The sequence below is a fragment of the Haplochromis burtoni genome, unplaced genomic scaffold (assembly GCF_018398535.1).
Source record: "Haplochromis burtoni strain Fernald_Lab_line unplaced genomic scaffold, NCSU_Asbu1 Contig_553, whole genome shotgun sequence".
Taxonomy (NCBI): domain Eukaryota; kingdom Metazoa; phylum Chordata; class Actinopteri; order Cichliformes; family Cichlidae; genus Haplochromis; species Haplochromis burtoni.
Window position 1 is genome coordinate 308,718 of NW_024582914.1, and position 14,238 is coordinate 322,955.

At 39.9% G+C, this 14,238-nt stretch overlaps 1 protein-coding gene across 7 annotated transcripts in view; it reads right to left on the bottom strand.

The window, feature by feature from the left end:
• Positions 1 to 7,056, bottom strand: part of plekhm3 (pleckstrin homology domain containing, family M, member 3) — a 52,445-nt gene extending 45,389 nt beyond the window's left edge. The window contains exons 1-3 of one of the 7 annotated variants that reach the window (XM_042214349.1): positions 6,997 to 7,056; positions 4,074 to 6,025; positions 2,783 to 3,864 (exon numbers count right to left, since the gene is read on the bottom strand). In XM_042214349.1, coding sequence (XP_042070283.1) covers positions 2,783 to 3,305 — 523 coding nt within the window. In that variant the 5' untranslated portion in view covers positions 3,306 to 3,864; positions 4,074 to 6,025; positions 6,997 to 7,056. The other 6 variants (XM_042214348.1, XM_005947824.2, XM_042214350.1 and 3 more) reach the window with 6 other exon arrangements.
• Between the last annotated feature and the right edge of the window lie 7,182 nt (positions 7,057 to 14,238).

Consider the following 14,238-nt stretch of genomic DNA (forward strand, 5'->3'; position numbering starts at 1 on the left):
ACATACATACATACATACATACATACATACATACATACATACATACATACATACATACATACATACATACATACATACATATAAGCAAAGCCTATGTGGTTACATATGCATGTATATTGTGTACATAAAAAGGCGATAATCATATCCATTTAGCACCTAAACATCCCCAGCTGTCACTAATGGAAAAGCCAACAGGCTACTTTTCTTTTTTAATGTGAATGAAGACACATAGCAAGGCGAGCTAAATCACTGTGCCTTGTGCTTATTACCGTCCTTTTCCTCCTCCTCTCTTTTCAATACACATCGAGCCAAACTAAATAGCCTGATGTCTTTTCACACATATGCTAATACTAAATAATCCTGCCAGTATCAGGGCCTGGGTAATTGGGTTGCCTCTTCTCTTGCCTCATTTGAGTCCATTTGCTGACAGGATTACAGGCTATTATCCCTCAGGATCCCTTAGGATCTCCTTAGTCCTTTAGATAGCCAAAACACACAAACAAATGCTGTGTGTGTGTGTGTGTGTGTGTGTGTGTGTGTGTGTGTGTGTGTGTGTGTGTGTGTGTGTGTGTGTGTGTTGGGCTCTCTGCCTGAGTAAGGACTGTCATAGCACAGCTGTGTCATTTCAAGTTATCATCATCTTCTGTCATTATTGCTTTCTCTGAGGATGCTTCAGCCTAAGTACAGCACACGCCCCGATCCGCAGCACAAATAGTGCAGGACTTCTGTCCTCCCAAAGCCTCTCAAAGGCTGAGAAAGCTTTTCAGTGAATGAACGGTCGATAGGAGCAGAGGAGGAGGAGGTGTGCATATTTCTGGCAGGTTCAATGAGTTGGTCACCAGAGGCCATGACATCATCTTCAATGAGTCAAAGCAACTCTCCATGCCACAAACGCCCAATTAGGCAAATTCAATCTGATTAAAGGGTCAGTTAACTCAAATTAGAAAACATATACAGATGAGAAAAACGGTGTAACCACTGACTGAAGTGAATAATATTGATTACCTCGTAACAATTATGGGCAGACGTCTGGGTCAGAGAATCTGACAGCTCGAGTTTCAAGGCGAGTGGCACGAGCACAGATAAATAACGAAAGCTGGGTTTTCAGGTACCTGCGACAGTTTCAACTCACAACTTTATCATTTCTGCTAACCTCTCTGACACGAGGTGGTTTAGAAGCTACTCCTCAGCAGGGCGAGGCATGCAAAGGGTCAACACTGTATTAGGCAAGAGTGTTTGTAACGTTTTCACTTACAGCTACACATCTCCTCACTTACGTCAGCTTGACTCAATAGCATGAAGTTAATTTCTGGATGTAAGTGATGGTATGACTTTTCAGATGATCTCCTCAACACAGTAAAGGCGGATCTATTTATTTATGTTGCTGAAAATCAGTAAAATGTACATTTAGAAATCTGAACTATAGTCTTTCCAGAAAGAATGTCCTTGTTATTCTGCACAACTCCTAATGCTCTTCCAACCTGTGTCCATGTTTACTCTTGATGAATACGGTCTCAAGTCTCAAGTCTGTGTCAAAACGTATTCTTGATTCTAAAGACATGGTTAAGTTATATCCACCATATGAAAAATGCTTTTGAAAATCTGTGACCTTGGTAACACATGAAGCGAAATAAATAACTTTGCGTATCAAATTTATTAGGTTTCATAAAAACAAGAAAACATGTATTTAGAAATCTGTCAAAAAAGTTGCTTAAAACTAAAAATTATTGAACCATCACAGTGGAATTTCTGTTTAGGAATGCTAGTAAATAACTGTAATTTGGCATCTTAATCCAAAAATAAAAATGTATTTTACTACTTTTTTCTAATTTTTTTTAAACAGTACGTTTAAAAATTCATGGATGGATAACACTAATTATATTTTATATTATATTTTAGTTATTTTAGGTCAGCTGTGGCATAAATCTTACATTGGTTGGTGATGTAAAAACTACTGGTGATTTAATAGGAAAGCATATACCTGTTGGCTCCAACACTTCATGTACAAGTACGTCACACTGAACTGTAGAACTACAGTTTAAAGTTTGGGTTCACCTGTAACTTTTCCACTAATCCACCACATAGTTAAAGAAAGCACCAACCCCTGAACAATCATGATATCAGATCATGCATATCAACATGTACCAGATTATAAATAAACTTAATTTGCACGTGAAAGACACATTTAAAAAGTTTACTTGTTATAATATTAACAAGTAAACTTTGCAAATATTTTTGCAAATATTAACAAAAATATTTGCTACATATTTTTACATTAGGCAAAGGTTAAAATATCAATACTACAATCTAAATATCAAACAAATGCAAATCAATATGCTTTCAGATGTGTGGCTACATGTTGGTGACCTTTTTCTGGATTCTTTCCCCGGGCTCTCTGTCCTGGTCGTTGTGTTCTTGGGCAAGACACTTTACCCTACCGCCCAGCCAGAGCGGCCGATGGCACGATATGGCAGCCTCGCTTCTGTCAGTCTGCCCCAGGGCAGCTGTGGCTACAACTGTAGCTGCCTCCACCAGTGTGTGAATGTGAGAGTGAATGAATAGTGGCATTGTAAAGCGCTATATAAAATCCAATCCATTATTATTATTTTATGCAATATGTAGCAAATATTTTTTTAAATTGCTGTTCAAAATTCATTCTGTCAATTAACTGTATATTAACTTATGAGCAGTGACTCACCTTTTCAGCTCTGCCATGGAGCTGGACTAAGCTGTTCACATTAGCATATATATTATATTATCCACAGTGTGAACATGAACTCACCCTCCTGCTGGTGGTTGAGGATCATGTTCTTCAGGGTGTTGCAGTCCACTGTGGGCAGACCATTGTCGGTGCAGGCAGACGGACGGTAGTGGACATCTGACCTGGACCGGCTGTGTCCCTTCTTAAACGCAGAGTTAGATGAGGAGTTGGTGGTGTTGTTGGTACACTCGTTGGTATGGGCAGCCAAGTCATTGGTGGAACGCGCTCGGCTTCTCTTGCCGTGCCTCAAACCCACTCCTAGCCCCAAAACACTGACGTTATCGGCCCAAGCTAGGCCTAGAGGTCCCACCTCCGGCTGCTCTCCAGCTAGCAGGTTCCAAACGCCACTGGAGCTCAGCTTGCCCAGCGCTGCATTAGATACCTCCTGCAGCTGCTTCGACTGTCTGGCAGGCTGAAGGTTCCCTGTTTGAGCCTGGCTTGTACCTTGGCCTTGTATCCTATCCATGCAGTGGATGAAATCCTCTGTGGCCTCCAAAGCTGGGCTGATATCACCCACCATGTCCAGCTGCTCAAGACCCTCCATGGCTGTACCAGGACAGGCTTTCCCTGAGCTGGAAATCTTACAACTAGACAGCTATCCAAAAAGGGTTTAAAATCCCTGTTAGCAGAATCTGCATGGCCAATAAACAAAAATCAGCTGTCAGTTGGACAAACGCAGGTGTTTTAGGTATGCTGACAAGCTAGTAACAAAACAAATCCCACGCAGTTCACAAACTTCAAAAACTGCTGCCTTAAGCTGCGATCTGCCCTCTGCATGAAGACAGTACCCTCATCCAGGCTACAGTCTTCTATTTTTTAATGATGCTCCACTAGCTCTGCTAGGTGAGTCAGTATATTCTCCGGGGAGCTACTGCGGTTTCATGCCAGGACTGGCAGGAGCTGGGACTTTCCAATCCAATCTGGGTGGCAAACTACCTCACGCAGCAAGATACACTCACATTTGGGCGCAAAAAGCAGCAAAGTCCTTCTCCTTTGTCTCAATTGCTGAGGGACTAGAGTCAAAATCATACATCAGCTGATTTACACTCTTCTGGCCAATCGGGGGCATCTGGGGCATCAGCTGGATGGTGTTTGTGGCTTGACTGTAACAGAAGGGAAGAAAGAAAGAGGAACTTGTAAAAGAGGAAGTATGCAAAATAAGCACGAAGACTGGAAAGACAGCTGACAGTAAGAAAACTTGCTGCTCATTCCAGGTGCTTTTGTGAAATTTAAATAGAGTCTCTGTCAAGACTAAAATTATGAAAGAGGGTAATAAAGCATCTAGTTAAAGTTTAAACATCAAACCACCTACCCACCTACAGGATCTTCATCACACTTAGGCCAAAAAAAAAAAACCCAACTTCAGATTCCGTCTCAGCAAACAGAAACAATCATCATTCCTCGTACTGGAATAATACTTGACTTCCTCCTCAGCAGATTATCTCTGGACTGAGCGGACAGAGAGGAAACAGGCCTGGGTGGGGTTCCCATCCATCTGCTTGACTGCCTGTCTCTTCTGATTGTCTCCACTCCTCTGTCGAGAGACTCCCTCTCTCTCCATATATACACACTTCTTTCTTTCTCGTTTGTGCTCTCTCACTCTCATTGATTTTCCCCTCCTCCACAGCTCAGCCTCTTTTACTTTTGTCCACTTATGAATTATTTAATGGCCATTGCATCATTGAAACTCATTTTCATGGAGCAATTTGCCGGTGATAATTTGTTGAAAATAAAAAAAACCCAGAACATTATCATGGGAGGGAAAATGTCAGGGATTTTCTTAGCTTTGCATTTTTACGTAAGATTTATTATATGTAGCACATGTAAGCGAGACTATACAGTCGACTATCACAAAGTCCTAGAACATTTGCTGCTGGTAAACACTACATTGCACAGAAATGACTGAGCCCTGGATTTTCTTGATTACTTTTAAAAATTATTATTAACTATCTAATCTGACTTAAAAGTTTTCTCACAAGAAAGAGAAAATGCTTTAAAAAACTACATTAATAAGTTGATGACATTTTGCCTTTAGGTGAGGTAATGTCAAAATCACCATTAATATCCCTTGCGATGCAGTGATAAACACACTGGGATCAAACATTCATATCTGTAATAAAACGTGTAGTCGCTCTAAACCAATTCTCCAACACATTTGAAATCATCATAATTTTAAGACTATGGGTGGCAAAGTGAACACAGTTAACCAACTTTCAGTGAACAATTTCACTGGAAGAAAAAGGTGGTCAAAAATCTAATCAGAGAAGCTCGAAATATGAGTCTCACTGATTTATTGGTGGGGCAATATTAGCTATTTGCTGATTTATCAGTGTTGGCATTTATAACTGCAAATAAGTAACAATTTAAAAAGAAATGGGAGAAACATCCTTCCTCCATCCTACAAGTGTTGGCTTTGCCTATTTTGTCCATCAGAGGGCTCTCTGCAATGTTTGAAACGCCACAAACACAACACCCAGTTGATTCAAGCAAACCCAAGCACAGTAAATAAAGAACTACCCATAGCAAATGCTATGACAATCTGTTTAGGTTGTGTTTTTGAAAGAAAAAGCTATAAAAAAAACAACAACAACAAAAAATGGATAGATAGAATTTAATGATCGAAGTTAGATTGCACCAAGAATTCACTGCTGTGTACATCTAGCAAGCACTGACCACCTTGTAATCCATTTAATTGGCAACACTATGTATCATCTCTTATGAACATATTTACCATGACATCATCTGCTTGCAGATATAGCTGTGAGCTAATACTGCATCGTCATCAAGGTTGATTACTCATCGAGCTTCCCACTAAACTCCTGTTGACTCACACATGCTGACATAGCCCTACAATCAGCTCAGTACAATGCCAAGAAAGCAAAAAGTAAAAACCAACCTTTCTTTAATGGTGGATGGACTTTGGTAGTGACACTGTTGGAGATGTATGATGAATTCTAACTAGCAGAGTAACATAATTCTTCAGTGATCCAACATCCCTTCAGGTTCGAGTTCAGTTGGGGGAACACCATCTGCTTTACGGGAGGATAAAAATCTAAAAACACACCTCCAGGCTCTGTAAGAGTTGTCTCACCGAGATGCAAACTGATGGAGTGCTGCAGTACATGGCCTCACATCAACGATCACCTGACCTCAACCCAGCTGAGGCGGTTTGGGATATGTTATACTGCAGAGTGTGGAAAAAGCACTCTCTGTGGCACCTCCTTTAAGACAGCTGGATCGTTTCCAGATTAAAACATCATGAACCTGACGGAGAAACAGCCATGAGTGTGCAAAGCCGTTTGCACAGAAACAAAAATGAAAATCGTACTTTTTTTAAACTGGCAAGCGGTTACATTTTCATATCTGCCAGAGATGAGGTGCACATCAGGTTCCACTGGGCTCACTTTTGTCACATCTTTAATGTTATACTGAGCTTTTATTTCGATTGAGGCTGCAGATTTAAACATTCACAACTGTAGAACCAACCTAGGGATCCAATTACACAAAAACATGAGTACTGTGTGAATGACTGCTTTATTGCTGAGTGTCAATCCTTCCTCTCAAGATTTCATATACGAGTTCTAAATTATTTTATATAGAACTCCCATATCCATAAGTTAGACCAACGGACTTGAACACACCAGCATATTTAACGTTTTAATTAAAAAAACCGCAAAGCATTTCATAGATGCTTGAATGCATCACATCTATAAGGATATTAGCTCCTTGTTTTAAGCAGCTTTCGACAATAATTATGCTGACATTTAACTGGGATAGCAGGTACAGATGAAAAACTATCAGCCTCAGCCCTGTGCACTTCAGTTCACAAACACACAGTCAGCATCACTCAGCTGGAAACACTGACAAAGGTGAAGCCACAGTTAGACATTCCGACACTTACATGAATTTGCTGCCCATGTCAGCTCCCCTAACGCGTCTAGTTCATCGTCTAAATTCTTTCGAAATAAATGTATGCAGAAAGTCGATGGAACACTCCTAAAGCTGACTGAAAAAAGGCCCGTGCTCATCCCCAGCTAAAGTGATGTGAGCCGGGGCTAGTTAGCTCCCAGCTAACGCTAGCCTCTCTCCATCCTTGATCAATGTCATTTAAAAACGAGATAAAACGGCTCACTTTTTCAAATGTGCACCATCGCATGGCGCTAGTGCTTTACTGGTGTTTTCAGATGGAGGAACTGGTGCCCTGCACAAGCTATATCACATACTTCTTGACTCACCTTACTGTGTTTACCATTATGTCATCTGACAGTCCGTCAACGAAACACTCCTCTGGGTGCAACTCGGGTTAGCGGGATAAAGGTTCCGTGTAATATTTGACTATTGTACGCAGCATGCGCCACAAATACACACATACAGATACACAATGTAAACATTAGTGAAAATATAATATGAAAAAAAAATTATTGAAAGAATTTGAAGAATTTATTACATAGTGAAATCAGCAACAAATTTAAATCCAACCTCTTACTATTAAGTTATAAGTTATATGCAAAACCAGATAAGTGTCTCTTTTGATCAACTTTTATTTAACCCCTGAAAAACAAGCAAACCAATAAACAGAAACTTCTTCATAGTAAGTAGAATAAAAAAGCAAATACATATTTTAAAAACATTTCCCTGAAAAAATATACACATACACCAAAAACAACTTCAGCAACAACAACAATGATAAGTGCTAAGAATTGCAAAAGGCTCTGAGCAGCAATTTCAAACCGCGCAATATGAACAATATTTCCAAATGCTTTCCTTTTTACTTTTTCACACCTTGGTTTGCGTGATTGGGTAGAGGATCAATAGGGGGTCCATGTCCCTCTTCGGGGGACACTCCACTATTTGACCTTAGAACTGAAGAAACTTCTCGGACGAGAGGTGAAAAGTCTTCAAGCACCTTAAAGAAGTCCAGACACTTTTCTTTCCAAGCTCCTTAGACTACAATGACCTGGATGAATGAGAACCTTCACAGACATATTTTTCCTTTTTCCCATTATTTTGACATTTATTTAACCAGATAACACCATCGACAGAACAAAGAAAGAAGAAAAAGCACAGAAATATATTACAAAGATGTGCTAAAAAAAGAAAGAAGAAGAAGCCACAAGGCAGTGTACTCCTGTTCGTCCCAAGCCCGGATAAATGAGTAGGGTTGTGTCAGGAAAAGCAAAAGGTATACAATCTTTGCTAAACAGAACATGCAGATAATAAACAGGGGAAAAAAATGTGGGCCTACAATAGTGCCATTGGCTAACGGGTTGCAAGTGGAATCTACGCTACTGTTGGCTGAGGGCAAAGGAAGAGGAAAGGAGAAGAAGAGAGCCCAGAGAGGTGGAGGTATGCTCTGGAGAGAAGAGGAATGAAAGTCAGTAGAAGCAAAACAAAATGTGTTTGAATGAGAGGGACACAGGTGTAACACTGCAAGGAGAAGTGACAGTGAACACAGATGAGTTTAAGTATCTGAGGTCAACCTTCCAAAATTTGGACAGTGCACAAGAGAGGTAAAAAAGAGAACGGAGGCAGGATGGAGTGGGTGGAGATGAGTGGCAGGGGTGAAAGATAGCATAAAGATAACATCAAATTGAAGGTTTACAAGATGGTAGTGAGACCTGCTGTGATGTATGATGATGGTGACAAGAAGACAGGAAGTGGAGCTGGAGGTAACAGAGCTGAAGATGTTAAGCTTTTCATTGGGAGTGACCAAGATGCACAAGATCAGAAAGGAGTTCATCAGAGGGACAGCTCTGATTAAGCAGTGTGGAGACAAAGTTTGAGAGGAAAGGCTGAGATGGTTTGGCCATGTGTAGAGGAGGGATGGTGGAAAAGAGGAAGACCTCAGAGAAGATGTAGCGAAGAAGGACATGCAAAGTGCTGGTGTGACAGAGGAGGATGATTGGAAGAAGGTCAGACGGAGGCAGATGATCCTGTATGGTGACCCCTAAAAGGAGCGTCCAGAAGAAGAAGACAATGCTGAAGATTAAAACCATAATAATCACGATCATCGTCATCATCCGGTCGTTAAGTCTGACGTCACTAGCCGTGCCTGGGCCTAAACTCCGCTGCAGGTCCATATATCAAACGATCACTATGGCATTACTGAGAGTTGAAAAACTGTCTAAAGTCTTTCATCTTTAGTACCAGGTGTAACAGTTGAGTTTAACATCCAGGCATCCATGAAAACGGAATTTATAACATTTAACGGCGTTAGAAGTTAGCAGGAAGTTAGCTCGCTAGCTTCTATCTAAATACAATATAGCATGTCCTGACTGCGGGGTTTTGGAAACAAATTAAAACGTACAGCTCTGCTATCACTTCCAACATAAATGAAGACAGAAAACTAAACAGCAGTGACGTTTGTAGGGTTACTGAAGTTGGGCTAGCTGGTATATAATGATGTGCTACGTGACCGCTAGCGACACAGCTATGTTAGCATAATATAAACAAGCTAACTTTTTTTCCACTCGATAAAAGTTAGCGTGAGTGTTCTCGGTGGTCAGAAACAAATGTAATCGCATGGCAGGATGCTGTAAAAGGACCAAACTTCAGCCAGGAGAACAACTGAGATAATCCATCCACAATACGAGGTTAGTCATTCATATACTGCTGCATGGGCTGGGCTGTAGTTACATCGTAAGGTTTTAAAAACTGAGCTTAAATAAATGATTAGCGGTAAAAAAAAAGCCGAGGGAGGTCAACAGTGATCACTGACTTTTTTAGGAGCTTTTTGAAATTAAATAGAAGAAAATACAAAACATTAAACATGTTAACAACACAAAAGCCATATTAAACGCAGACTACTTTAGGCCCGGAAGTAGGATTCTTCACGTCATCACTTAACGACCGGATTAAAACACTAGAATTACTTTGCATTTTCTAACATAAAAGTTTCATAACATTTCTTAAAAAAAAAAAAACAACTCTTTTCCTCATTTCGTTGCTATTTGTAGGTTTTTGAGATTTCCCCAGCAGCCATTCTCCATCTTTCAGTGACGTGTTCTGCATTAAACCAATTCTGTTGCACACAGGGCACTTCCATTATTTTCATTATCATGAAATGGGATAAAAATCCATAATAGGTGTGATCAATACCACACTTAGTAGCAGAAGGTAGTGCATTTACTTAGTCTTACAAAGAAAAGTTCATGACATGCGTCTACACACACAAATCTGACCAAGATGGGGAGAGGACCAAAGAGAACAGGACAAAGAAGAGGTGGAGAATGGTTTCCAGCTAATGGGGTGCTTGAAGCTGACCCAGCACCCAAAGTGTCAGTCCAACAGAGAGAAGCACAGTAATTCTCCTCCAACCCATGTTTCACAGGGGCTGAACTGATGTATGGGGCCAACACAAGATGCTTTATTACAGACACATTGAATCAATATTGTCCCTTTCCAAAACCATTGACATGTAGTTTCATGTATATTGTTTGGGGGAATAACTGACACTCTGGCTATATGAATACTTTGACTAATGGTGTGTAAAACACAAAGATAGGTAAGAGGTTCAAATAAATGCTTATAGAGCGACAGACAGAATCATAACTGTACAAGGATTCAGGGACCTTTGGGTTATGCAGGTAAAAAATTTGTTAATTTTGCCTTTTCAGTGCTGGTTGATGATTTGTTTGTTAACCTAAATTAAATTACCTTGAATAAGTTTGGGCTCTTATTTTGAAATAAAGGCGAACAGTATGAAATATGTGGAGTTAATAAACCATGTTTAGTATCCGTGTGACTGGTTTAATACTGGTTGTCATAAGGAAAGAACCCAGCATGCTCTGGGGCAATTGACTCAGCTGAGTGTGTTTCTGCATTTTCATTGGTTACTTTCTTCACAGTGTTACTTTGATATCTGTTGAAAAATTTTTTTTATCACCAATGAATATTACATACAGTGTATCCTAATGCTGGTGCATAATAAGTTTAGCTGCATAAAAAACTGATATCGTGTTTTTATTATGCCATTTTCCTACTTCTGTTTGTTTAGAATGTGGAAGGAACCACCCTCTTCAGATGTTATCAGTCCACTCAATGGACTTTATTACCTCTAATAACATCCACTGGATGATAACATCCGAAGGGAAGGGGAAAACATACATGCTAAAAAGAAATTGTGTTGGGGTTTTTTAAGCATGTTTCAAACATATATTCAGCTGTTAGATGGAAAGCTGTTTCTAATACATTGCAAAACCCAGTCACACTTGGGCAGCACCAATAGTTAAAACCTATAACACATTTATTTAAATTTACATCAGTAATCAAAGGATTCTATCAACCAAATATTTACTTTTATCAGTCATGTTTCTGCTTGTGTAACATCAACATCTCAACAAGTTTACACCAAAACTTTTTGCAGAATTTCTGATTTGCTTCAGGAACATATTCTTGAAATTATGGCCCCATCAGATAAATAAACTGCAGGTTCTAGTGTTCAAAATTGTTTTGAATTTCATCATGAATGTTTATAGGTAACTCTGGAACTTAAATAATTATTTTGCAGAAACAGTCACAATCTTTCTAAAATCTTTTTTCACCTTCAAAATAGTCAGTAGACACACTTCTATTAAAAACTCATAAAAGGAAGTTATTTGGTTCTAGATGGGGGAGGGCAGGTTTACTCAGGGTACTCAGGTTTCCTCACACAGTCCAAAGACATGCAGGGTTAAATGGTGATTCTATACTGACCGTGGATGTGAGGTCGATAAAGTGATTGATGTGCATGGAATAAACAACTATTGCTGAAATGAGACTTGCACTCTAAAGTTCTTTGAGTGGTCAGCAGGTTTAGTAAAGTTCTCCTAATGCAAGTACTTTATCTTAGACACTCTACTGTGCTTGTGCAAAATGTAAAATAATGAAAATAGGATGTTAATATTTAATACAGCTGCAGTTGTGTTAAACACTATTATGGACATAAAGCAAGCTTTCAAATTTCCCATTTGAGAAAAAACCCCAGTCAGACTGCTTCTCTTCATTTTTGCTCCAAAATGCTTCCTGTATAAGTTGTGAGGAAGGGGATCAGGACTAGGAATGGTCTATTCTAGAAATTATTGCAAAAACAAAACAAACAAACAAACAAACAAAAAACCTTCATCTCAAGTTTTAATTAAAGTTTTTGACACTCTGGTTTAGAAGCCTCTTCATGGACAGATCGTTTTCTGCCTTAAATGTCAACACTAATAATTCAGATGTGAATATGACACTTCTGCTTTTGCTATATTTCAACTGAGCAGCTGTAATTCCATTTGTAATACCAATAATAGTAATATAATTATAGTAATAAGATAATAGTAATAATTTTGCATTTCCTAAATGGATGATTAGGCATCGTTATTCACACCTAAGTCATCTGTGTTTGCTGCAGTGTATCTGAGCATCAGAAATCCTTTTAGGCTAAGTGTTTGTTGCTGAATATGTGGACTGAAGCAACAATTAAGCATCATCTTTAGGAATAAGACCGTCTCTGTCCATCATTTTCCATCTGAGAGCAATCTCCCGTCTCCCTTCCCTTGACTTATGGACTCTTGTCTCTCACCGTCCTGTCAGTCTTGCCTATTTTCTTTCTTTCGAGCATACCATCTTGTACTGATGACTAAATTATGATTAGATTTAAGGATGTGCAGCGCTTTCATCTGTCTAGTGTGTTGTTTAATACTGCTCCCCCTAACCCCTCTCGAACCACCACCCTGACCCCCCAAACACACACAACACAATAGACGTCTACCTCGACTCACTCGCGCGCTATTGAAAAGAAGAGTGGCTGATTGGTCCCCATGGAAACACTGTGTGCGTATGTGTTTTGAGGTAATGTTTTTCCCTAGTTGAGAGTAAGCTGAACGTGCACTCTCAACAAACATAGGACAAATTTTCTATGCAAATAATCCATAAGCAGCACACTGCACTGGTCTCATTTTGGTGAGAGGTTTGTTGGTCAGATCACCTGAAAGACTTCAGGCGAGTTGAGCAATATGCTGCACACGTGCTGGTCTGTAAGAAAAAGCAACAAGTGTATGTTTCAGTGGTGAAAAAAAAGGAAGCTCAATCTCAAGAATATGTCTGTGAAGGTTCTCAGTCATCCAGGTCATCGTAGTCAAAGGAGCTTGCAAAGAAAAGCGTCTGGACTTCTTTAAGTTGCTTGAAGACGTTTCACCTCTCATCCGAGAAGCTTCTTCAGTTCTAAGGTCAAATGGTGGAGAGTCCCAGATATAAACCTAGTGGGAGTATCCCCCCACAGAGGGACAAAAGGACCCCCTGATGATCCTCTAATCGCCTGAGCCAAGGTGTGAAACTGGGTGTGGGTCCCAATCAGCCAGAGTTTGGGTGAGTTCATTGTGAAACCTGGCCCCACCTTATCATGCGAATTCCTGAGTCAGATGGCCCAGGATGTGAGTGGTCGGTTAAGGCGTCTGGGAAGGATCTCAAAACTGGATTATAGAGCAAAGTTGGATGTACGTCAAACACGCTATGTCAAAGTGTCCTGTGTTTTCGAATAACTCACTCACTGTCTTTGCACTGGAAACAGCTTCAACAGCATCCAAATAAATAAATTTAATGGCTGTGACACAGGACCCCACACACACGGGTTATGCTTAGTGTCTTTTTATTTTGACAATAATCTGCGGGTTTTATTGGGACCCGCCTCGGACGCAGCCACTCTGTCTCTCTGCCAGGATCATCTGCTCCATCTCACTGTGGGAACACAAAAAGACATCTCCCTCATTAACGCAGTCCCGTACACCTGTAAAATATTTTAAAATCAGCTCTTCATTAAATGTGTATTTTTTGCATGAGAAGCTGGACACTTTGACACTGATGCTTGTTGTCAAACTGAAGAATGGCTGCTTGTGTTTAATTTTTACTTGCCTATATTTTGAGCCAACCACTATTTTTTCAGAAACCAACTGAATAATTATTTTTATATTAAACTAAGCAAATGGGGAGCTTACAAGTGTTTTTAAAAAAAAGCAAAAACTTTTTTTCTTTTTTAAGGTAACAATAATTTGTTCTCTTAGTTGCTCAGGAGGTAGAGTGGGTTATCTGTTGGAAGGTTAGTGATTACTCTGCCTGTGTGCTGAAGTATCCTTGGGTAAGATAGTGAACAACAGGTGTCCTTGATGTGCATCCATGTGTGTTTGTGTGTGTGTGTGTGTTGGTGTGTGTGTGTGTGTGTGTGGTTGTTGGTGTGTGTGTGTGTGTGTGTGTGTGTGTGTGTGTGTGTGTGTTTGTGTGTGTGTGTTTGAAGTCTGTGAAAGTTGTGTAATTGGGTTAATAGGCGCTCTGTTTAGAGCAGAAAAGTGCTATAGAAGTACCACTCTATTTACCATTCACTTGTCAAAGCCAAACGACCACATTAACCATAATGCAACAGGGTATCTGGCGGTTTAGTCAGAGATGTAGTTATGCATAATACTAGTGCTTAGAGTTGTTAGGCTGAAGCAGAGATTAACTACAGAGGAACCTCTCAGATA